General features: G+C 39.0%; 1 protein-coding gene across 3 annotated transcripts in view; it reads left to right on the plus strand.

Moving 5' to 3' along the window:
• The window catches only part of FGF12 (fibroblast growth factor 12), a 571,216-nt gene that overhangs the window by 313,258 nt on the left and 232,399 nt on the right, over nt 1–25,559 (plus strand). For all 3 annotated transcript variants that reach the window (XM_077754376.1, XM_077754375.1, XM_077754374.1), the window contains exon 2: nt 23,294–23,404. In XM_077754376.1, coding sequence (XP_077610502.1) covers nt 23,294–23,404 — 111 coding nt within the window. The remainder of the gene's footprint in view (nt 1–23,293; nt 23,405–25,559) is intronic.

Consider the following 25,559-nt stretch of genomic DNA (forward strand, 5'->3'; position numbering starts at 1 on the left):
GCCTATCTGGCATTTATTATCTATTATCTGTTGCTACTCTATACCGATGAGGACATTATAAAAGAGAAGGCAAGTGACTTACCCAAAAGTGACATAATTGGGAATAGAGTCAAGTTTTCCTGACACTTATGACAGTCCCTTTTCGTTCTTCTAGTCTGCCTTAGAAATACACAAGTAGCTGGCCTTCCAGTCTGTGCAGATGGTGCTCTAAATGGCACCTCTGGAGCTTGGCAATGGGAAACTTGTGGTGACTCAGTGATAAAGCCATTACTCAGTAGATATTCAGTCTAGTTTGAGATATTCAGTATATATATCTTGTATATATATCAGTATAAATCTTGAGTGAGAATTACCTGCTAGGAACAGGAGCTGCCATATTTGGGAACTTCACAACACTTTCGCATTTGAATAAGCAAAATGACATCTGTTCTATCCTTCTTTCCTTCTGTCACAATAAAGTTGTTTTTTCTCTTCTGGCTGAAACCAATCTCCTGTGTTCTAAATTTCATCCCTTTCCACCTTCATAGGAAGGAACTTTAACTCCTCTCTTGGATTCTCGCTGCTTTCCATTCAATAGGCCTAAGTCTTTCTAAAACAATCAGACAACCTCATCACAATCCCCAATCCTTTGTAAGGTGCTTACTTTTCTCCTTGTTCATGTTCAAAGTTAGAATTCTTTGTATTTACTGTCAACGTTTCTTCACCTCTCACCTCACCTCATATTATTCTAATCTGACTTCTGTTGTCACCACCAACAAAACTGCTCTTTCCATGGTCACTAATGACTTCCAGTTTGCTAAATGTAGTGAATATTTTACAATCCTCATTTATACAATCTCTTGGTAGCACTCAGTGCTTTGTATATTTCTCTCTTTTAACCTTTACACCTCGCATATCCAACTTGTACTTGGTGCCTAAAACTGAAAATATCCTCAACCGAATTTGAAGACTGGCTCCCAAATCTGTTCCTCTTCTCAAATAATGGCACCCATATCCATCTTGTTTAAATCAGATGGACTCATCTTGGAGTGAGTCCTTGACATGGACTCACTTGGACTCATCCTTGACATGTTAAGCTAGCTCTGACAACAAAGTTTTATTTTCATTCAATGACTGGCAAGCGTGACCACTTTTAAAAATTGTCTTTTTACTTTCACACCAGCATATGAACAGTGCCAGGGGTATATATAAGAGCAAAGATATAAGTTGATGTGTGCAGGTCCTCATTGCCGCCCTAATATCTCACAGAGATATCCTATGCTCAGTGGCCAATGTAGCTCTCTCTCCACAGAGAGAGGTCTGTATTAGGTCTGAGAAGTATAGACTCTGAGTTATGTCTTTCATGCCATTCTGGTAAGTGTGTGTTATTTTATGGGGGGGGGAGGGGGGGAGATTAAGTATCTACTCTATTTTCTTGTAAGAAAATTCAGGCTGTGCCAAGGTTCCATACTTCCACTTTCTATTTTTACTTCCCTCCCACACATTTCCTTCTCTGCCCACATGCAATTAATAACTAAGTGAAGACATTTTTACATCTTAAACCACTTTCTGTCTCCAGAAGACTGTAATGCAAGTCTGTCATCTCTTGATTGGTCTACTGTTGTTACAGTTGTGTTTTCTGACTTCTCTCCCTGCCTGTCTGTTGTTTCTCTTGCAGTGTCTACGGAGTTTGTAAAATATGAGTTCGGTTATATCATCTTCAAGCTTAAAACTTGTACGTGTCTTTTCATTATTCCTTGCAAAAGTTAAAAGTTCAAAATATAACCATTCCTTCTACTGGGAAATTTTCATAATCCAAATTTTGTAATTATATATATTGGATTAATATAGTTGGCAAATAATCTGTATAAATTATATAATAATGAATGATAAATATTACATAATTATAATTTATTTGGATTGATTACTTGTTCTAGGTTAGAAATTACAAAGGAATAAAAATAATTCTATTGCTTGCTTGCTTTGAACAATTTTGTGTTTTGTTTTTTTATAGCACTGTATTTTGTTATGCTACACACAATAGAGAAGACCACACTAATAATTGGTAAGGAACGAAAGGCTATTATTCTTGGACAAAGGTAGATAGAATCAAAAGCTAGACTTGTACAGTGGTAGTTAGGCTATTACAACTATACGTTTGAAGTTCTACACCATTGGCATAGATGGGGAAGGGGTGGCCAGCCTGGGTAGAGATACACCACTCTACCAGTGGTTATTTTTTTATGGGCAAGTGTAGTAACACTGTACTCTAAATTGTCCTTTCTACCTGGCCCTGTATCTTGTGGTCTTTGAATCTGGAGTTTCTCAGATGACTCCTGCTTTTACACTGATTCTTCCAGCATGGTCTGTTACATTCTGAATGATCTAGAATCTTCTTGGGCCACATCCCATACTCTTAGTCTCTAAATTCCGGCCACACTTTTAGTTGTTTAAACTCATCACAGTCTTGTCTGTCCTTGAAGCTTTCTCTTGTACTGCTGCCCTTGTATGGAATATTGTGACTTTCCACTTCTTACATTTTCTCTTACCTACCTGCTCTATCAAGCTAATTGTTCCAGGTTCTTTAGGATTCATCTTCAACATTACGTCTTGATTTTTGACTCCTGTCTTAGTCTATTCTGGCTGCTTAACAGATGAACTGGTTGACTTACAAGCAACAGACATTTATTTCTCATACTTCTAGAGGCTGAGAAGTCCTGGTGCCCATAGATTCACAGTCCAGTGAGAACCTGCTTGCTTTCTTATCAATGGCCATCTTCTTGCTGTATCCTCACATGGTTGGAAGGGTGAGGGAACTTTCTGGGGCCTCTTTTATAATGGCACTAATCCCATTCACAAAGGCTCTATCCTCATGGACTAATCACCTCCTAATACTATCACCTTGAAGGTGAATGATTTCAGCATAAGAATTTTGAGAAGACACAAACATTCAGTAACAGAAACTCCCTTGCGATCAGATGAAGTCCATCCTCCATAGCAGCCAGAAATCTTTTAGAGCACTTCTTATATTTGTAACAAATTAATTATAGAATTATTTAAGTTCTCTCTTTCCCTCTACATGATCAACTTTATGAGGGTATGGACCATAATTGTCTTGTTCACACTTGTATTACTTAGCTTAGTCCCAAGGCCAGAGTGTTGGTGGAAGGAAGGAACACTGTAAGCATGAAAGGAAAAAAGGCAGGCAGTCAACAAACTTTGGATATAATTTTGTCTTGCATCTGCCTTTGATATGTATTCTTCAGAACATATGTGGTCTTTGGTTACCTCTACCTTGTTATTCTGAATTCACATAGTAGATCACTGAGATAATTATTGCTGTATGTAGCAGGCACTTAGTTGCTGTTTGGAGAAATATGTCTATCAACATGTGCAACCATCTAGAGCTGGGCTGTTGAATATGGTAGTCACTAGCTACCATGGTTTTTGAGCACTTGAAAGTGGCTAGTTGGAACTGATATGAGCTGTAATTGTGAAATACACAGTGGAATTTGAAGATTTAGCATGAAGGAAAATAATATAAAATATCTCATTAATACTTTTTATGTTGATTACTTATTTTGGATATGTTAGATTAAGTAAAATATGTTGTTAAAATAATTTTAAGCCATTTATTTCCCTCTTAATTGTGACTGCTAGAAAATTTAAAATTATGCATATGGCTTGCATTCTATTGTCTTTGAGAGCATTGGCCCAGGTATACACACAGCATTCTTTCCTTTGTACTTGACCCTGAGGGAGAGGGAAATTCTAGGGAAATGAGGTAGCTGTCTTCAACAATGTTGTTCCAAGGAGTCTAAGAAGTTATACTGGACTCCTTACAACCAGGGGCTGGTTTCCCCAAGTTATTTTTACCGTCTTACTATCACAAATAGACTTTCTGGACAAAAACAGTTTTAGAAATCACATCATTGTTACCTTCTCATGGCGTTTTGTCATTTATTTTTTTCTGTGAATTTCTACCCCAAAAGCCACTATCTCTGTTTCCTTTGGTAGATTCTAGAATGCAGTTTGGTATGTTTTCCCTTCAGTAAATGAAAGTTAATGAAGTTTTAGACTTCAAATTAGCCTGTGAGTTTTCCTGATGTAAAAGAGGATGTTAAAGTCAACTATAAATTATCTTGCAACCAATATTAAGTTCCAGAACTCTGAATTCCAAGTAGATGCCAGTCCATTAAGCAAACAGATGAAATATGCTTTGCCTAAAGGTTTATCTGCAGCACCGGCAACTGTAATTCTTAATAATGAGACAAGAAAGGGAAGCTTGGGCACCTGGAACTGAAACTACACATCACCCACTTAATTATTAGTGGATATTAATTATTATTGCTTACAGTTGGAACTGATTTAGTGTTCTTACATATTTCTGGCATAGCCTTTATTTTAAATATTTTTATTCATTTCTGGCGATTTTTTTCCCTCAATCCCTGAGCTATAAAAAGGTGTCTGTTATAAACTACTTGTTGTTTGGGTCTGTTCAAATCTGGGTATTTCATGACACCCAGTGACTAAAACATAATAAACTCGTAAGTCAAAAGCCTTATAATTGACACCATTATTGTTTTAAAATCATAGAATAAAATATCAAAAAAGATCTTGGCAGCCCAACTCCTTTGATATTACATGAGAAAACTAAGGAATAAAGTAAATTGCCCAACTGGCAGAGCTAGGACTGAAGCCTAAATCTTCTGACTCCTAGTCCAGTGTTCTTATTACTAACTTCTATGGAGAGTATATCCTTGCCACAATGTAATGACTAGAAATTAATATTGTTAAATATTGTAAATAAAGCAGTATACTTGGGTATGTAAGAAAAATGCATAATTATTTGGGTGTGTGTGAAATGTTACATTCTTTTTTTTTTAACAATTGTTTAATGTTTTATTTTATTTTTGAGAGAGAGGGAGAGAGAGAGAGAAAGAGAGCACAAGTGGGAGAGGGGCAGAGACAAAGGGAGACACAGAATCCAAAGCAGGCTCCAGGCTCTGAGCTGTCAGCACGTAGCCTGATGTGGGGCTCGAACCCACGGACTGAGAAATAATGATCTGAGCCAAAGTCAGACGCTTAACTGACTGAGCCATCAAGGTGCCCTGAAATGTAACATTCTGAGAGGTAAAACAGTTTGTAAATTTCATTGATTTGTTGCCTATTTCCAAGAGATTTAAAGCCTTTTCAGTGTCTTTCATGTCCTCATATTTCTTCTTTTTATTGTTGTAAATATCAGAGTACCAAGGCACATTTTTGACATTACACCTAGGTTATTCCTAACATATATACTGTAGTGTTTTTTATTTATATATTTAATAAATGGCCATATACATATGAATTTATTACATAGTTATATCAGAAAGGTAGGTATGAATTATTGGGGCTAGATAAGAAGTATTTCTGGTTCAGCAGAGTTAGGGGAAACACTACAAGTAAAACAAGAAAGAACAAATAAATGTTATATATTTTTTAAAAATCAGAATGTAAACTCAGGCCAGCCAGAGAAGGTTCTTGGAGGGCTGTTTTGCTAAAATGTAAAAAACGATCCCTGCTGTATTCCTTCTGGAAATTTTGAGTTTAAGTCTACTAAAATTATGTTTATCAATAATCTGGGATTTACCTAGTTTCTAACTGTAAAAGTAGTTATGTCCAGATCTTTCCATTTTTAGAAAAGCTATTTTGATAGGAGAAAGAATTCTGGTTGAATTTTGATGAATATGTAATACTGGAAAATTTATTTTTCTTGCACTGGGGCTCCATCCCTTCACTTGTAAGATAGAGAAGGGGAAGAATTGCTTCTCCAACTGGGAGGTTGCAGTCTTTTAGGGAAAATGATACCTGTTTATATGTAATATTTTCCTTAAAGCAATAGAATGAATTATTTGAAAAATATTTTTCCTTTAGGATTTGTTTGGGAACATAGAACTAATGAGCTCCCTATTGTACATCAGTCAGTGTCTTTGCATAGTGCCTGGCCCTGGTAGGCTCTCAGCTCCTGAATGAACAACTGATCCTTAGAAGGGATCAGACAGGTGTGCTCTCCTGGCTTAGTTCTCTAAGGTGCTGGGGCACCTGGGTGGCTCAGTCGGTTAAGCGTCCGACTTCGGCTCAGGTCATGATCTCACGGCTGTGGGTTCGAGCCCCACGTCGGTCTCTGTGCTGACAGCTCAGAGCCTGGAGGCTGCTTCAGATTCTGTATCTCCATCTCTCTCTGACCCTCCCCTGCTCTCTCTCTCTCTCTCTCTCAGAAATAAATAAAACATTAAAAAAAGATATATATATACATATATATGTATATATATATATGGTGTTTCTTGTTTTTGTCCTATTTGATTACTCAGTACTACCCACAATGATGGTTCCAAATATTATATGGTTTTAATCTTGCCCCCTAATGTACCATTTTTTAAAGACAAGAGACATAAAAGAGACATTGATGCTGAAATGATAAGACTTTGACTATTGTAATCTGAGCTGTTACAAAAAGACTGCCTCCCATTTAAAAATAGGTAGATTTGCTATAGAGAATAAAACAACAGCAGCAAAAATTAAAATGCATAGCTGAGCTCAAAACCAAAGAGGGGAACTTCTCAGGTGCTAGGAATGAAGAGGGAATTTATATTTTTAGAGAAGAGCAGGAACTGAGTTCATGAGTTTTAAAGGAGATTATCAGAGCCAGACATGGGCATCCATAGTTGGGCACTGGGTTTAGTCTTCTTGTAGGCAGGAGATGAGCCCCAGGTCTGTATTAGGCAGACAGGGACAGATGACAGAGACCCTGCTTGTTCTGAGAAATGATGAGTTAGAAATACTTCCACCTGGCAAGGAAAACTGCTAGGAGACCATCTAAGAGAAAGTAATAGGTGGAAAGGGTTGCCTGTAAGAATGAGAAACCTCACCCTGGACCACTCTGGATGAGATCCAGTATCAAATTGTAAAATATTAACAATATTTCCTTGTTAAGCAGGGATACTAATCTGAGAAGGTAACAAAAAATACTCTGCAGTGGGAGAAATCCACAAAGTGTCACGAGAGGCCAATGTAAACTCTTCCTGAAGGCTACACATTACAAAGCAACTTAACTCCCTCTGAAGAAAATCTCATCATCCAATAGTAGAAACCACACAAGGATAAAATACAATAAGCTGAATAATTCATATCCCTACATTATAAATACTAGATGAATCTGAGACGCATTTTAAAATAAGAATATTAAAAATAATGTTTATTTCTCAGAGAGAGAGACAGACAGAGTGTGAGCAGGGAAGGGGCAGAGAGCAAGGGAGACACAGAATCCAAAGCAGCTCCAGGCTCTGAGCTGTCAGCACGGAGCCCAATGTGGGGCTTAAACTCACAAACCATGATTTGGATGCTTAATTGACTCAGCCACCCAGACACCCCTAAAATAAGAATATTTTAAATGTTTAATCATTAAAAGAAGCAGAAACTATAGGCAGGGACAGCATGGTATGGGAAAATTTTTTTAAAAATCTAAGAATCATTATATCATAACTGCAATATTAGGAAAAAAAACCAAATATTGTGGCAAAGACCAAAATTTTTACATTTTGCGGAAGGAAGGAAGGATTGAAAATGCAATAGTGAGTGGGATGCCTGGGTGCCGCATCCAGTCAAGCGTCTGACTCTTGATTTCGGCTCAGGTCATGATCTCACGGTTTGTGGGTTCAAAGCCCTACGTCAGGCTCTGTGATGACAGTGCCTGCTTGGGATTCTCTCCCTGCTCTCTTTCTCTCTTCTCAAAAATAAGTAAACATAGAAAAAATCTTTCAAAAATGCAATGGTGAGCAAAAAAGATGATAAACATGTCGGTTTACCTAACACGTAATGGTCCTCTGACAAGCCTTTCACAGGCTTAAAAAGAAGCTAGAATGGCTAGCCAGTGAGAGAAGTGAGTTGTATTTGTAAGGAGCTTAGAGATAACAGTTATACTTGGATTTTGCTAAATTCCAAATTTAAGTTAAATATTTAAGAATAGCTACTAAAATAATAGAAATAGAACTATAATTTCCAAATCAACATAAGGGGAAAAACTGGAGGGAGAAAAAAGAAAATGGAATCAATCCAACTGAAGGAACATAATGGTAAGTAAAGAAGCAAAGAAATGCAAAATAAATAGAAAACACAAACTAAGATGATAGAGATAAAAAAAACAACTAAGTAAGAAATTACAGTGAATGCAAAATGATTATAGTCATCTATTAAAGGATCTATTCAGATAAGATGAAAACTCAAAATATGTAATACTAATATAATGTTGAATGAGATAATCAGAATACTGGATGGTAGGTATGTAGGACTTAATGCATTTTATTTTTAAGTTTTTTTCACTTATTTTGAGAGAGAGAGAGAGAGAGAGCAGGTGAGCAGGGGAGGGGCAGAGAAAGAGGGAGAGAGAAAATCCCAAGTAAGCTCCACGCTGTCAGCCTGGAGCCCAACATGGGACTCAACTACAGGAACCATGAGATCATGACCTATGCTGAGATCAAGAGGTCGATGCTCAATGGACTGAGTCACCCAGGCAACCCATGACATGATACTTTCTATGTAAAAACTTACAACACAAAAAATAGAACTGTATGTTTTTATGGATGCATTCAGAGGAATTAAAGGGACAGAAAATAATAACAAGAAGGCTACATACCAAATTCAGAAATATGAATGGTTCTGGCTAGTAAAATAACAGAATGGAATTATGGAGATGACTATAATGTTTTAATTATGTAAAAAGATTTGAAGCAATGATGGAAAATGTTAGTATTTGTTAAATGTGGGCAGTGAGTTCATGGATGTTTAAGGGATGATAGAGAGTGGTAGCCTGCATGGTGGGTTCTGGACCAGACTTCTTGGCCTCAAATTCTCAAAGCCCTTCTATTTATGAAATGTGGGAACCTGGACAGTTACTTCACTTCCTTGTGCCTAAATCTCATCAACTGCAAAATGAGAAAACAAACCAAAACAAAATGAAACCTCCTAGACCTGTGATAAGATTACAGGAATAAATACTATGCATAGAAATCATCTAATAGCCCCTGGTGCATGGTAAACCTCTATTGGGGGCTGTTGCTAGTTCTATATTTTTCACAATGGAAACATTCCATGCTAAAAAAGAGAATTTAAAGAAATGAAATGGTTAATGAGTATGTAAAATTATATAAATCTGCAAATTATGATCAAGATCGTCTTTACCAAAGCTTACATTGAAAACATGGATCAAAGTTCTTATATGGCACACTGAGAAGTTTTTAAGGCCTCAATATCAGTGTTAAAACAGAAAATCATGAACGTTGTATCCAAATTGATTTCCCATTTATAACAATAAAGATGATCCACACGAAGAATGGGTTTTGTGTGGATGCCCACTTGCAATGATTGCCACATGTATTCTTTTATCTTTTCATTTAGAAGCAAAAACCACAGAGATCCTAAAATTAAACTATTTTTATTGGAATGAGGTGCAAGATTTAAAACAACAAAAAATGAAACTTTTCTATTTTTGTCTCTATAACATGTAGATATAAGGTCATATATACCTTAATGCTTAATTGTTTTTCCAAACATACGGCAATTTAAAATTTTATTTGTAGACAGATCATGTCTTTTGTTAGTAGGAAGTGTCAGCTTTAAGTGGGAAACTGTTGATTTTTAAAAATAGGTTCTGGGTATTAAAGTCAAGCCAGCCTCCTCTGTGATGTTTGGGAGAATCAGTAGCTAATGGGTAGATCAATCCCTGTGCACTGAACCCTGACATATCCTTCTTGGAATTGGCCATGAGAGAAGCAGGCATTGTGTGTGTGTGTGTGTGTGTGTGTGTGTGTGTGTGTGTGTGTGTACATTGGTGTTTGGAGTTAGAGTGATCACCTTTGAGAGTATTGTCTGAGTGCTTTTGTCTGAAAACGTTTATGTCTTTGTCCGTGGAATTTTTCACCTATGTCTCTAATAACCACCTATATTGGTCACCGTGGTAGTGCCTGGTACTTCTGTTTCCATTGCTTCCAACTTGTCCCTGAGAACATCCCAAAGTGAATTTGGGGTACGGTGGACAATCCATATTTACATCACAAGTGTACCATCCACATTCGATAAGTATTTCTACTTCTCTTCTGTGTATTACAATATCAGCTTTTAATAGGTTAATTGCATTATTTACTTTGTGTAGATTATATTTTTAAATGGAATTTTAACAATTTTTATTAGTATACAGTGGTGATATATATAATCCATTAAAAATACTCTTCCCATTTTTAATTGAACTAATTGACAATAGCTTGTAAGTATCTATTTCTACTTATGAGTCCCTTAGGTTTCTGGGATCCTGACTTACAGCCACTGAACTGCTTCTAATACTGTCATTTTATAGATGAAACTTGAAATCCAGAGATAGGAAACCAGTTCACTGAACAAATGTGTGTTTTATTCCTATGTTGTTAGTGGGCACTATGCTATGTGTGGGTATATTATAGTGGATAAAAACCACATAGTCTCACCCTCATGGATGCCCAATGTTTTTTCCCCAGGTTTCCAGAGAGGGAAACAGATATTAAACAAATAAAGAAAATACATTCTAATTACAAATCGACATAAGTGTTATGAAGGGGGGAAAACCGTGTATGTTGACAGAGAATATGAATATAAAATGGATATGGATGTGAACATTAAAGCAGATTTAGATTGGGGTCCTAGTCAAGACCCCTACAAAGTGACATTTAAGCTGCGACTCGAAGAGTTCAATCCAGGTGGAGGGAATTGGATGCGCAAAGATCCTTAGGTTTGAGGAAAAGAAGGCGTGTGTGTCTAGAGCTTAGTGAGCCAGGGAGAGAGTAAATTGAGATGATGATGGAATGGTAGGCTGGAGCCAGATGGTGCAAAGCTCTCCGGGCCATGCTGAGGGTTTGGCGTTTTATTGTAAATGAAATGGGAAGCTATTAAAGGGTTTAAGTAGGAGAGTGACAAGATCCAATTTATATTGTAAAATATAACCTCCACTGTAGTGTGGTTTGGAAGGGAAAATGGGTAAAAGTGTCAGTGAGGAAGCTGTTGGAGGATTGTAGCCAGGAGCCGCCAATGGCCTGGACAAGGTGGTGGCTTTGGGGACGGAGAGGAGCAAGCAGTTGGGGTCAGACCTCTGGTGTCTGGATCTCCCCCGCCCACACTTCCCACTGCACCAGCCTGCCGGGCCTGAACTTGCCAGTGAGTTGGAGCTGATGAATGTGCTCTTGGAGTGCTAAACTGCTCTTCTGCAGAAAGTATTATTACCTCTTCAACTCACTCTGGTTGACTCTGCGCATTTTTCTTGGTGGATATTGTAGAAGAAGATGCGAGACAAAGATCACTTTGTACAACAATAGCATTTTGCCTGCGAGTAATTTAGATTTGTGGTGTATGAGGGGATTCCCGAGGCCTGCCAGCCTGGATGAACAAATCTTTGACATACAGGACAGTTTCAGGACAAGTCCAACATTGTGCATCTCCTCTGATGTCAGGAAACTGCCATGCTTGTGCTTTTCTAAATAATGTGTCCTGTTCATTTATTTCTAGTGTCAAAAGATGTGCTTCTGAAAAAGATGTGCTTCTGAAAAAGAGGCTTTAAGACTATAACCAAGAATATTTCTCTATGCCAAGTGGGGATACTTTCATTACCCAAGGCTTTTGTTTGCATAGAAGTGTTTATATTCTCTCCTCATCCTCGCCCTCTTTTTTTATACTGAGAGGCCAAAAGTTATGTCTTCACCTCAAGTTGAGTGTTTTCTATTTATTCCTGGTCCCTTGCTCCATAGATTTCTACTGTTTCTGTGGCTTGATTACAGTTAAGAAGAGAGAAGTATCAGCATATTTGACTTCTTTAAGAGACAACTGATGATTAGCAATGAGGTTGTAATGAGGACGGGGATCTGGCTTCAACATCTGGTTCTGACATTTATTCCTGTCTGACTTAGAGCAAGAAACTTAACCTCTGTAAAGCCTGTTTCCTGACCTATAAAAAAAAAACAAATTATAATGCCTGCCTTAAATTATTTCTATGAGAATTTAGAGAGATAATCCACATAAAGTGCCTGCGATGCAGTAAATGCTTGACAGCTGTTATCTGTGAATAAATCTCAGGAGGGCTGGCTCTTGCTCCTACGCCTAACCATGGGTCTTCCTGTCAACTTTCATTCTGTCTGAAAGTTAAGCCTACCACAAAAGTAGGGCTACTTCCTGGTCATAGAGCACACCATCATGTGTATTCTTGATTCCTTAGAATGACCTTCAGAAGCAAGTCCTAGTTCAGGCACCTGGGTTACTCTGTCGGTTTAAGCATCTGACTCTTCATCATGACTGAGGCCATGAGCTCAAAGTTCGTGAGTTTGAGCCCTGCATCAGACTCTGCACTGGCAGTACTGAGCCGGCTTGGGATTCTCTCTCTCTCTCCTTCTCTCTGCCCCTCCCCTGCTTGCATTCTCTAAATAAACTGATAGATAGATAAATAGATAGATAGATAGAGATAGATAAAAACTTTAAAAAAAAAGAAGCAATTCGTACTCGTTTAAAAAATTTCACAAGAAGCAAAATATGCCAATGCACAAATTAATAGCTTTCCAGATACCATATAAATAGTGTGGGACAAGGCCAGGATACTCCTGGGAGGGTAAAAAGTGGTTTCCATTTTAGGGGGCACAGAGTAGCACAGCACATGGCACATTAAAGCACCCTGACTCCAGGCATTGGTATTGGAAGATGGGGTTTTCCCTTTTTGTTGTTCTGCTTCTTTATCTGTACAATGACCCTTGACTTAGATCATCTTGAATGGCTCCGTTGGTTCTAAAATCTTAAGATTTTAGGGGAGTCTTCATGTTTGCAATATCTTTTGGTCTGCATTCTCCAGAACTCATTGTTGAGTTGCCTGGGAGGCAGTATTCACTCCAGGTCTCCCCTGGGTGATAGTCTGAGAAAGACCATAGAGTTATGACTCTGAGGTTAACCAGAATCAAACTTCCTTTCATGAATGGATATCCTTAGAATGGTAGATAAATAATGTGGCTCTGTGGGACTGTTCACAGTAAGCCTTCTTCACCCTCACATTCCATGATATTCTACACTTAAACAGGGTTTTGTTAGAAGACTATGATAAAATTGGAGGCACCTGGGTGACTCAGTTGAGCATCCAACTCTTGATTTTGGGTCAGGCCATGGTCCCAGGGTCGCCAGATCTAGCCCCGTGTTGGGCTCCATGCTGAGCATGGAGCCTGCCTAAAATTCTCTCTTTCTGTCTGCCCCTCTCCCTGCTTGCATGCTCGCTCTCTCTCTCTCTCTCTCAAATAAAGAAGGCTATGATAGATTCGGGTTTGGGAATGGAGAGTCCATGCATTTTTCTAGAACTTCAGGGAGTCTACATGTGCTGTTATCTACCAAGTACCACCAACCACAGTCAGTCCTTAGGCTGATGCCTTCTCTCTACCATTACCATCACTGCCTGCCTAACACCCTTATACTATGTGACTGCTCTCTAAGTGGCCTCATGGCCATAGTGCACCCACTCTAATTCATCCTTCTCTCTTGTTCCTCACTTTGGCTTTCTAAAATACTGCCCAGACTTACAGTCTTTTAATGTTTTCCTTTTACTTAATACACTGATGCCTAATACCTTTCCTTTCTGGAGTGGGTGGAGCAAGACAATCATCTGGCCTATGGGAAGAAGGTATTTTAATTTCTGTTTCTGTTTAGTATTGGTCTCTTGAAGCAATCCAACGTTCACTTTTACATGTAATTTATTACTTATCCATGTACTATCATGTAATTACAAGTACACACATGTAATTTATAAAATAGATACATGGAGGCTGTAGATTTAAATTCTTTTAAATTTAAAAGAATTTTAAATTCTTTTTAAAATTTAAAAATTAAAAAAAATTATTTTTTAGGGAGGCATAACCAAAATAATTTGGAGATCATTGATTTAAAGGATAAAGTAAAACTTACTAACTTTGCTTAAGGAACCTCAAGTGTCCTGGACGCAGATTTTTCTTCTGCTGTCACCTCTCGCCACTGCACGCACTCCTTTATTTTCCCATACTCTCTACCTGTCTGCTCGCCTAGTTGTTAAGCATGCTCAGCTGGGCCATTGCTCTAGCTGATGCTGCTCAAAGCAAAATCCTCCTGCCTATTCAAGCCTAAGTTTAAAATGTTGCCTCATGTCTGAAGCCTTTCTTATCTACCTCTTGCCCCAGAACCCATCTACCCCCCTCCAACCCAGGTAAAATTAGCATCCCTTCCCTGTGATTCCATGGCATTTTGCTTGTTCCTCTCCGACAGCACTTTTCAAGTTCATTGCTATAATGATTAGTTGTGTATGTGTCCCCCTGACGAGGCTGTGGGTGCCTGGAAGGCAGGAAGTGCACCTCACTCATCTTTGTACCCAGCACCTAATGCGTGCTGGAAGCCAATAGATGGTGTTGAGTTATTTTACATTTTCATGGGCATTTTATAGAGAAGAGTCTGGGAGGGAGGGGGCTAATAGTATGAGGAACAAAATTGGCTTGGTACAAAACTCCTGTCCCTATTGACATTTAAATCCTAGCTCAATTTCCCTGCCTGCTTCCTCTGCCTTTCCTAGCTCAGACTGTTTCAGGGAAGAGGGTAGTCTGGACAAGCGTGCCCTTTCTTTCCATTTAGCTTTGAGACAGCATGAAGGTTAAGGGCTGCCCGTCTCAAGGTCACTTGATTCCCATAGAAGTGCAAGGCAACTCGGGGCTTTGGAGACTATGCAGTTGATGGAGGATGCCACCGTGCTTGTCAGACTGTGTTCAGAGTAGAAGGGTTAAGACTGAGAAAGGGGAGAAACAGACTGAACGCTGGAGGCGTTATATTATAAGACTGTAAACAGCTTCCCGACAAATAAGGAGCTCCTCTGAAAGTCACAGGTGACAATAAAAAAAATCCCAGATAAAACTTATCGGCTTCTTTCTTTCAACATATTTCCGCACCTCCTCTGTGCCTGGCACTGTGTTAGATGCGGTGACAGAGTGATGAATAATTCAAAGTTCCTGTCCTTGAGGACGTCATAGTTCAGCAGCAGAGACAGAACACAGGGTAAGCAGCAGCTATAACTGTATAGGGAGCCCTCTCCTAACCTGTGCACAAGGCAACTCCGCAGAGGGAGTGATTAATTGTGCCTGCGGGTGCCAGGGAAGGCCCTCAGAAGAAGGCTGAGCCTAGAAAACTGAGGAGGAGCCCTGGGCAGAGGAGTAAGGCAGGCATTGTGTATTTCAGGCAAAGGGAACTGAAGCTGCAAAAGTCTACATCAAGGCTTGGTAAACTTTGTCTGTAAAAGACAGTTACTAAATATTTTGGGCTTTGAAGGCTGTAGGGCCTCTGTTTCAACTACTTATCTCTGTTGTCGTAGCAGGAAAGTAGCCATAGGCAAATATATGAATGAATGGGCATGGCTATGTTCCAATAAAACTTTATTTACAAAATTGGCAGCTACAAGGCTGTAGTTTGCCAACTCCTGGTCTAGACGAAGGATCTTTAGAGAACCTTTAATCTGATGGTTCCTAATCTTTTCAAGAATTAGGATTACTTGGCACTGCTGTGCCCTGTGCCTAGAAGGCTCCTCTTAATGCTCTTCTAGATATCCCTGATGGCCTGCTACTTTTCTTCATTCAGGGCTCTGAGCTGCCATCTTTTAACTACTGTGTCAACAATAGCACACGCACCTCCTGTATGATCCATCACTTTTTATTACTTTCGTTTTCAACATAGCACCTATACTAAAACTCTATTTTATATTAATTGTTTATGTTTACTCTCTATTTTGCTCCGGAAACATAAGCTTCGTGTCTTATTCTCTTGTAAACAAAGTGGTGTGCTCGAGCCCATTGTGCTCCTGTCTTCTCAGCTGCAGCTCTGTATTCAGTGATGTTATGTGGCCGTGGTAAATCCACCATGGGGGGAATATGTACACGGTGGAAATCAGCACCATGGGAATCATGTTGGGGTATTTTTTGGGTTTTGTTTTTGTTTCTCACAAGCTGGTTTACTAGCAAATCACTAGTTATCCCCTGTGCCTAGAATAACCCCACAAAACCCAGTGCTCAATGAATACTTGCTTTTTTTTTTTTTGAATCAAATATGCCATTACTATCTGTTGACAGAGAAAATAGATATGCAGTTACAGATGCAGAATCCTTTGTGACGAGTGGCTATTACTGCTACACAGGGAATTCGTGGCTCTCATGTAGGTAACTGCCTATGGCATCTGTTACCTGCATGTGCCTGATGGGGAGACTGAAGACTTGGGTCAGGACGTCACTCCCATTACCCCACAGGACAGATTCTGGTGGCCCCGATGACACATCTCCAATCCTATACACCCACTTCTGCAAGGTGCTCCTTTCCCTATGTTCCCTGCAGTCTGCTGAGTGAAGGCGGGGCCTCAGTCCTGCATCTCTTTTACTAAACAATATGTATTTTTAATTGAATTTCTCTAATTCAGTGTGGTTGTGATTTTTGCACTGTGTTAAAAAACCAGATAAGTTCTAGCCTCTTTCATATGTCTTACTTTATCCCGTTTCTGATTTGTCTGGGGCTTTGATTTATGGTATGCAAATGTGCCCTAATCTATACCCTTCAGCTGTGATTGGTCAGCAGTGTATCTGTTTATGAACCGTCTCCACCCCTAATAGTCCAATTTTGAAATCTGCAGCAGTGTGAGGCCCCAGAAGCACTTGACAAGAATCACATTTAACAGCCTCTTCAATCTTAGTTCCTTTAAGTGGCAACATTAAACCTTAATACTGAGGCCCCCTTTCCCAACCCACAGAGACTGATTAGAAAGCCCCGTCAAATTACTCTCACAATCCATGTTGAACACTTACAAAGAGCTGCGTTTTCAGGATGCCTAGTAAACAATCTTTTCAATTCCCTGTCCTAAGCACACACTAAGAAACAGAGGAGTGAACTTGTATTTAGAGAGCCATCTGGCTGATCCCAAAGCTTTCCAGTACGGGCTGCCGGAGAGGAACCTTGCATTGTCATGCAGAATGCCTCCGCTTTTGTAGACACCAGTGTCCTTCACAGCTGTTCTGATTGGGACTTTTTCTGCTTCTCCATGTTTGCTTTTGTCCATGATAGAAAACGCACTCTTACGTTAGGCAGCCTGCTCTCTCTTTGAACACGATTTACAGAAAATTCTTTTTTTACCTGCTTCCCTGTAACTTTCACCCATTGGCCCTAGTTCTATCCCTGTGGAAGCACTTAGAACAAATTGGCTTCTTCTTATTTCTGTCTGCTGTTAAGAAAGTGAGGCCTGCGCTCATGTCCCAGGAGTCATCCCTTCTCCAGGCTGCATATCTACTGTTCATTCAGCCGTTCTTCACATGGCAGTCCTTTGTACCCTCTTTATTTGGCTCCCTTTCCTCTGGGCGTGTTCCAGTTTTGCCAGCGTCTTTCTTAAAGCACTGAACAGGGCTAGAGAGTAGCTAAGACCACCGGCTCTTAAGCTAGAACTGCCTTTTAATTTACTAGTTCTGTAACTTTGGGTAAGTGAGGGAGCTTCTCTGAATCTCCCTAATCTCATCTGAAAAATGAGAATAAAAGGACCTTGTACATTCAGTTACTGTGAGTATTAAGTAAAAATAGGGTAAAATCATCAGGGGAGTGCCTGGTACAAAGTAGATGGGTTCAAAATACAGCCGTCGTTATTGGAGTAAGTACTGTTAATTCTATGGGTATGGCTTGCATTAGAAAGTTTGGGTCACTGTTGTAGTTTTCATTGTAACTTGGTGTTTTATCTTTGAGTGCAAATGTTGAATAGGCCGGCCCTAGATAAATACAATCTAATTTTAGTATCAAAGGTATTTATTGTGTGTGTATATGTGCGTGTATGTTCTTGCAGACTTTCCTATAACGTCTTTTCTTTTTCATCCCATACTTCAGTAATTGATATACAACACTTCCCCTTCCTTTCTTCTTTATCTTCATGTCTCCTAACCCCTAGCTTGCACAAAATATGGATTATATCTTAGCTGCTCTTTCAAAGGAAAGAATCATGTCCATTCAGTGTAGAGGGGAGGAGTTCTTGTCCTAACTCAACTATGTGTTAGCTAGATGACTTCGGACAAGACACTTCCCCACTGAGCCTCAAGTTTGCTTTTGTTTTTATGTTACTTTTTAATTTTATTTCTTTATCTTTGACATTGATGAAGGAAGACATTTTGATGAAGGGAAGTGTGAAATTCCAAGATCCTTTCCAATTCTAAAATTCATTTTGTTTTCTGCCATCCAGGGGTCACCCTGAGACGTGTGATCAGGCCCTCATCGTTCCACCTGCTCTGGGTTTCCAGTATGTTCTAGGTAACTGTTCCACAGCACTATGTGCTAAGCCAGCAGGAATGTCAAGATAGCTCTTCCAGGTTGCAGCTCTTCTGAGTGGCTTTGATTTTAACCTCTGTTGAAACTGCCATGTCATCCTGAAGGGAAGCAGTGTTGAGCATGAGTTCCTATCCTTTATTGACTTTCTCACCCAACCTCTCTAAGAAGTAAATTTCTAACTTGCTCTGTAGCTGTAATTATCACTCAACTTGTTAACTTTAGAATGGTTTTACATTTACAGAACAGTTAAGCTAGTGCAAAGAGTTCCCATTGGAACTATACTCAGTTTCTCATATTAACATCTTATATCAGTTTGGTATATTTATGAAAATTAACAAATCGGGGCACCTGGGTGGCTCAGTCAGTTAAGTGGAGGACTTTGGCTGAGGTCATGATGTCGCGGTTCATGAGTTCGAGTCCTGCGTCAGGGTCTGTGCTGGCAGCTCAGAGCCTAGAGCCTGCTTCCGCTTCTGTGTGTGTGTGTGTCTCTCTCTCTCTCTGTCCCTCCCCTGCTCACGCTCTGTCTCTCTGTCTCTCAAAAATAGAATAAACATTTAAAATTTTTTTTAATTAAAAAAAGGAAAATTAATAAATCAGTGATGGGGTGCCTGGGTGGCTCAGTTGGTTAAGCATTTGATTCTTGATCTAGGCCCAGGTCATGATCTCATGGTTGTGAGATCAAGCCCCGTGTTGGGCTCTATGCTGACAGGGTAGAGCCCGCTTGGGATTCTCCCTCTCTCTCTCTCCCTCTCTCTCTCTCTCTATCCCCTGCTAGCACACTCACATGCATGCTCTCTCTCTAAAAATAAATACATAAACTTAAGAAAAATCAGTGTTGATACATCATGATTAACAAAGTCTGTAATTCATTCAGATTTCCTTAGTTTTTACCTACTTTCTTATTCAATTTCAGGACTCCAACGAGAATACATTACATCTAATTGTCCTATCTCCTTAAACTCCTCTTGGTTATGGCATTTTCTTAGACTTTTCCTATTCTTGATGACCTTGACAATTTAAGGGTTTGTCAGCTCTTTTTTAGACTGTCCTTTAGTTGGTATTTGCCTGGTGTTTTTCTCATGATTAGACTGGGGTTATGAATTGTACGGAAGACCACCACAGAGATAAAGTACACATATTAAGTACTCATATTAAGAGTATGTGCTACTAGTATGATTTATGACTTTTGATAGTAACCTTGATCACCTTGCTGAGATAGTGTTTTGTTTGTTAGGTTTCTCTCCTGTGAAGTTACTCTTTCCCCCCCCCCCCCTTTCTTATTATTTTTTTTGGAAGGAAATCACATGCATAACCAATGGAAGTTTATTTCTTGTTCACCTGAGTGTCCAAAGTGGGTATTTCTGATGGCTATGGCCTTTTTCCCATCAGTTATTCAGAAGCCCAGAATTCTTCTATTTTGTTGACATCCCCTAGGGCTTTGTCATCTAAATCCAGCCAGCATTAAGAGAATGTTTGCTTTTAAAAGCCTCGGCCTGAAAATGGCACACATCACTTCCACTTACATTCCATATGACACTCATTCATCTGCCAAACCTAACTGCAAGGGAGGCTAGGACATATGGTCTAGCTGGGTGCCCAGGAAAAAGAGGAAATGGATTTGGGAGAAAAGCTAGCAGCATTTGCCACACCATTTTAGAGTACAAAAGATAACAAACCAAATCCCTGCCACCTCACCATCTAATAATATAGCCATTGTTTCAATAAAAAAAAGAAAAAAATAATAGAAGAACATTATTTTAGAATCAAGTAGAATCGTATAATTGGAAAATATCCATTGTTTGTTTGTCTGGAATGCTCTTTCTCTGTTTTGTTTTGTTTTCTTTTTCTGACTGAAAATGCCATTTATTCTTCAAGTGATGGGTGAGGTTCCTTCACCCAACCTTGAGACAGAATGAGTCCTTTACTCCTGGTATTATCATGCCACTCTGCTTCTACCCCTTATTTAACACCTATCCCATGCTAGTATGACATAAATATGTTCCATGCAGTAGACTGGGTGTTCCCTGAAGACAGCACAGGATATACTAATGTCTTAGACCCTCAAGGATAATCTGACAAATAAAAATCATATTTATTAAGTGCCTCCAGGATTGTAGGTTTACCAAAAATGTGGTCTCAGTTTTTAAAGCCCTTTCTTTAAAATACAACAAAACAGGTCTTTCCACCCCTGAATCACAAAAATGATCCACAGTTACAGTAGCCAAGCCTTCGTGGAGGACATGATCTTGAGCTGAGTCTAGAAACGTTGGTAGCGTCTGACGGATGGTAATCAGGGTACAGGCCTGGCTTTCTATGACACATCCTAGGTTCAAAGCATTTGTTCAATAGATGGTCAAGTCTCCTTTGAAACATCTACAGTGCAAGACGTGTGCTTTCATAGATTATCATGTAATTAAAACTCAGACTGCGAGCTTATTCGAGCACTGCTTTGGGGCAGTCGGGGATGGTATCAATGCCTGATGCTCATTATCTTGAACAGGAGTTGCCAACCTGAATTCCCAGGGCCCCTACAAGGGGATGGCTTCCCCATAGCAAAAGAAGTGCTTAATTACAGCTACAGAAAGAGGAGCATGGAAAAAACAAACAATCATTTGCTGGCATTAGTGGCTCAGCTGCTATGTATCTCATTACCAACCCAAACATGACTTCTTAAAGTGACCTTATCAAGCTTATTAGAAATAAAATATCAATTATAAGACAGTTGTCCCTTTCTTTATATGCTTTTCTATCCTCTGCTTGTAGCCCATTGTTTACTTTAATGACTTAGGAGCTTAATTAATATTTTACTAAAACAGAAATCGGAAGACATATAAGTTCATTCTCAGAATGCTCCTTTACTTCACTTATGCTGCTTTCTGATTTCATCACTGAAAGTAGACCTTAATTAGGATTTATATTCTTATGAGTTTCAATTCATACTATCACCTACACTTATTCATTGAATTTCTCAGCAGTTATAATTAGCATAGGCATTATTTTTCCCTTTGTATGAAAACTGAGCCTCAAATGTAAAAGAACTTCCTCAGGACCACGCAGCAATTGCGGTTCAAAGCTGGGTCTTCTGGCTGCATATATAGAATTAAGTATGCCATATTAGCACCTGCCTGTCAGTCGGTTAGCCTCATGACAGAGGCACACATGTTCTTTTTATTCCCCCCAATTATATATTTCTCTCAGTTATGATAGCCAAACTTTCTTGGAGGAGGTGATCTTGAGCTGAGCCTAGAAAAGTTGGTAGAGTTTGATAGATGGTAATTGAGGAACAGGGCATTCTTGTACAGTGAGGTTAGCCATCTATGTGCTCCTCCAGTATGTCCCTAATGTGTCAGACTGGGTGAGACCCACAGAGGCAATACACTGAACATGCCTGGATTTCTGCCACCACTCAGGGCAGAGAATTCTAATGTACCCCAAGTCAACAGATACTTCTAGAAGGGATCTAAAGATCACTTAGTTTGACTTCTAGATAGTATTGATTAGGAAATTAAGGTGCACAAATTAAATGTATTTATTTAATACACACGTATAGCATATAGTTTTCAATCAGAATGCCTAATTTCTGGTTCAGTTCTTTTTTTTTTTTTTCATAACCCTGCTTCATTATTCCAAGTTCCCTTGGTATCTGCTCTGCTTCTTACGATTGCTTTGAGGAGGGTATCTTTATATAGGCAATGCCTTATATTCCTGAATATATGTGATCAAGTCGTATGTGGAAAAGTTTAACCACAGACATATGCTATAGAGAGCAGGTCCCTTCCCAAAGCATTAAATGCGCTGAATTCTTAACTAGAGTTCTGATGTAGAATTAAACATCAATCAACGTATTTGGTTTAACACACAGTATCTAGCGTATTGTCTGACAAAAAAAGAGATTCGGAGTAAATATTGGTTGAATAAATGGGTGAAGGAATGAAATTGACTGTCAGTTGAAATTCGGTGATCATCCTTTTGAGGATAGTATGTTGCTACTTCAGGAATGCATTAGAAGAGTCTAATTTTTGCCTAGTGCTAAAATAGAGACAAAGATGGTAGTGAGGCTACAGAAAATGAATTGTTGCTGGCAGCCAGCACCACAACGAGAAAGCTTTAAATATTTATGGTAGCTGATATGTAAAAACCCAAATGTGGTATACAAAGTTTTGTTTGATGGTATTAGTGTGTAGGGAGTTTATAAGAGCTGAGGACCTCTTCTAATGGTCACTTCTCGTGAGGACCACTTCTTTCACTGCTAGTGAAATACTTAGAGAAATATGCATGAATTTATTATTTTTTTTCTTTTTTGGACTGGAAAAAATGACTTTTGTAGCGCTGAGCCTCCTGTCTGGTGAAGTGTTTATCGAAGGTGAAATTTGTTTTCACATACTTTTCAGTGACATCTCATGGCCATAGGGGTTATGCTTTTTCCTGTGGTTCTTATCCAAGCCATTCTTTCTTTCCAGCTGAACTTGATCAGAATTTCAAAACCCAGGAGTTTCTGATGGATAGTTGACGTTTAGCAGAAATAGAAGTCTTCCAGGGCCTGATTTTGACTGCTGGAAGCTTAGGAATTATACTGACAGTTTGGTCTAAATAGTGATTCTAGAATGGGACCATAAAGTTGGTGGCATCTTGCAGTCAGACATTCGATGCATGAAGAAGAAAAACAATTCACTCTTAAGCACGCCATTTTATTTTCTTAGTCATATTAATTTTTATCTATTTATATTTGGTTTCCTGCTACACAGTATTAGGGCTCTGTCTCTAGAAGGAAAAAGAAGAGTAAAGATATGTTACTGAAATGGCCCCTTTCCATACACTTATTTCAGTATTTAAGGCAATGGCATTTGTGACTTTTGAGAATTTTTGGACAGTTTGCAAGTGCATATTTTTATAAACAAAATAAGGATTTGAATAATCATTCTATTTTGTTTTGCAGAACCCCAGCTGAAAGGAATTGTGACAAGGTTATTCAGCCAGCAGGGGTATTTCCTGCAGATGCACCCAGATGGTACCATTGACGGGACCAAGGACGAAAACAGTGACTACAGTAAGGAACCTTAGCTTCTCCCAGGCCAGTTAATGATGATCAAGTGTATGGTCCGGTGTATCTTCACTTAAGGCGTGGTCAGGCTCCCTTTTGAACTGTTTAACTGCTAGTAAGCTGGTGTCTCTTTTCTCCTTTTTGGCTGTGATTCCCTAGAGGAAAGGCACAGCTGAGAGAGGTTACACACTCAATGAGAAGGTAGAGGCTTGGAGGACTTCCAGATAGTCAGTGGATAAGAATATCATCCCATTCTAGTGTTTAGAGTCAATATGGTGGTAAGTATTCACAGGAACAAGGCAGACCTTCAGTGCAAGATGAGGTTTAAATCCTAGAACCAGGGGCGCCTGGGTGGCTTAGTCGGTTAAGCGTCCGACTTTCGCTTAGGTCATGACCTCGCGGTTCGTAGGTTCGAGCCCCGCGTCAGGCTCTGTGCTGACTGCCAGCTCAGAGCCTGGAACCTGCTTCAGTCTGTGACTCCCTCTCTCTCTGACCCTCCCCTGCTCATGCTGTCTCTCTCTCTCTCTCCTAGAAATAAATAAAAACATTAAAAAAAAATAAAAATAAATCCTAGAACCAAATAGTGAAAGTGTTATAATAATTCTCTGAACATCATTTCTGGCAGGCTGAAATTACTTCTTAAGGTAAACATTGAGTATATACATCTGTATATTACATGTGAGTTTATTTTAATGACAAAATTATTGTTTTTAATTTGTTAAATGTTCATTTATTTGCTTTGAGAGAGAAAGAAAGAGAGAGAACACAAGAAGGGAGGGACAGAGAGAGAGAATCCCAAGCAGGGTCAGTGCTGTCTGTGCCTGACCCAGGGCTGCATCTCACAAACCATGAGATCATGACCTGAGCCAAAATCAAGAGTTGGATGCTTAACGGACTAAGCCACCCAGGTGCCTTAAATTACTGATTGTAAAAGAAAAATATATTAAAATAGTATGATGATGTTTTGTTAATAACAGTTTAGTAAAGATTAGTGGACCTGAAATTTTGTTTATAATTTTTTAAAATAAAGTGCCAGATATTCAAATTTATTAATAATATCTCTGGAATTCATTTTTAACTAATTCAAGTGTAGAGTTGACAAGTTTAATAATTAAACAAAATCATCAAGGTATGACACAATAGTATATTTGCATTCAGACAAAATTGGAATATAAGCCTCAGAGCTGAGAGTGATCACTCTCATCATATCTTTTAGTTCCTGCAGAAGCATACTCAGATACCCAGGGGGAAATTCATGTTATCTTAAAATTATTCAGGGTGCCATATATAGTTTCCTAAAGTTTGTTTGGATTCACTGCTAAATCGTTGGTGTTGAGCCCATAGTAAATACTTATCAAATATATATCCCATTGAGTTGTCTTCTGATGAATATAATTTTGTGGCCAGGGTGACAATCTACCAAACTGCCTAAGATCATCTAAGAAGCCTTGTATTTCATGCAGAAATACCTTTTAAATTAAAATGAAAGATTTGGGGGAAGATCTGCGATTCCTAAAGTGTGAAAATGTTCCTGTCCACCCCTTCTAAATCATTCTTTGTTCACTTAATATTGCACGTTGCAAAATATAAATTACAATACAGAAAAGATCTTATTATAAAAAATTGCATCCCAGTTTCCTGCAAAGTGGTTGATTAGCCTATTGTGGTTTGCATTGTTGGTTTGTAGTTGTAGGAATGCACTCTTTAAATGATTCCCATTTTCAACTGAGTATGGAAGAATGAGGATGCCTTTCTCTCCATATAAGATTTTCATCTATTGCATCTGTACTTCATGTAGATTTAGTGAAGCTGCAAGTATGTACGGAATGAATCAGGGAGATTGCTTCGCTCTATCACCTGTGCTATCTCTGAGGTATCCCTGGATCTCAGTTTATTTTTCTATAAAATGAGGTGGCTGGGGATAATAATATTAATATCTTCTGTCGGCATCGTCCATTCAACTTTTTAAAAATTTGAAAAATTATAAATTGAGGAAAATAGATTCAATCCCCAAGTAAGCCAAATAGCCACACTCCATTCCACAGGATGAGGCTATACCCCAGACAGGCATCCTGCAGATAGATGACTTTTATCATGGGGCTGTGGCTTAAGAGCAGGGGCAAAAAAAGTGTGAGTTCAACTGACTAAAATCCTTCCTTTG

This window comes from Crocuta crocuta, unplaced genomic scaffold, assembly GCF_008692635.1.
Source record: "Crocuta crocuta isolate KB4526 unplaced genomic scaffold, BGI_CrCroc_1.0 scaffold70, whole genome shotgun sequence".
Classification (NCBI taxonomy): Eukaryota; Metazoa; Chordata; class Mammalia; order Carnivora; family Hyaenidae; genus Crocuta; species Crocuta crocuta.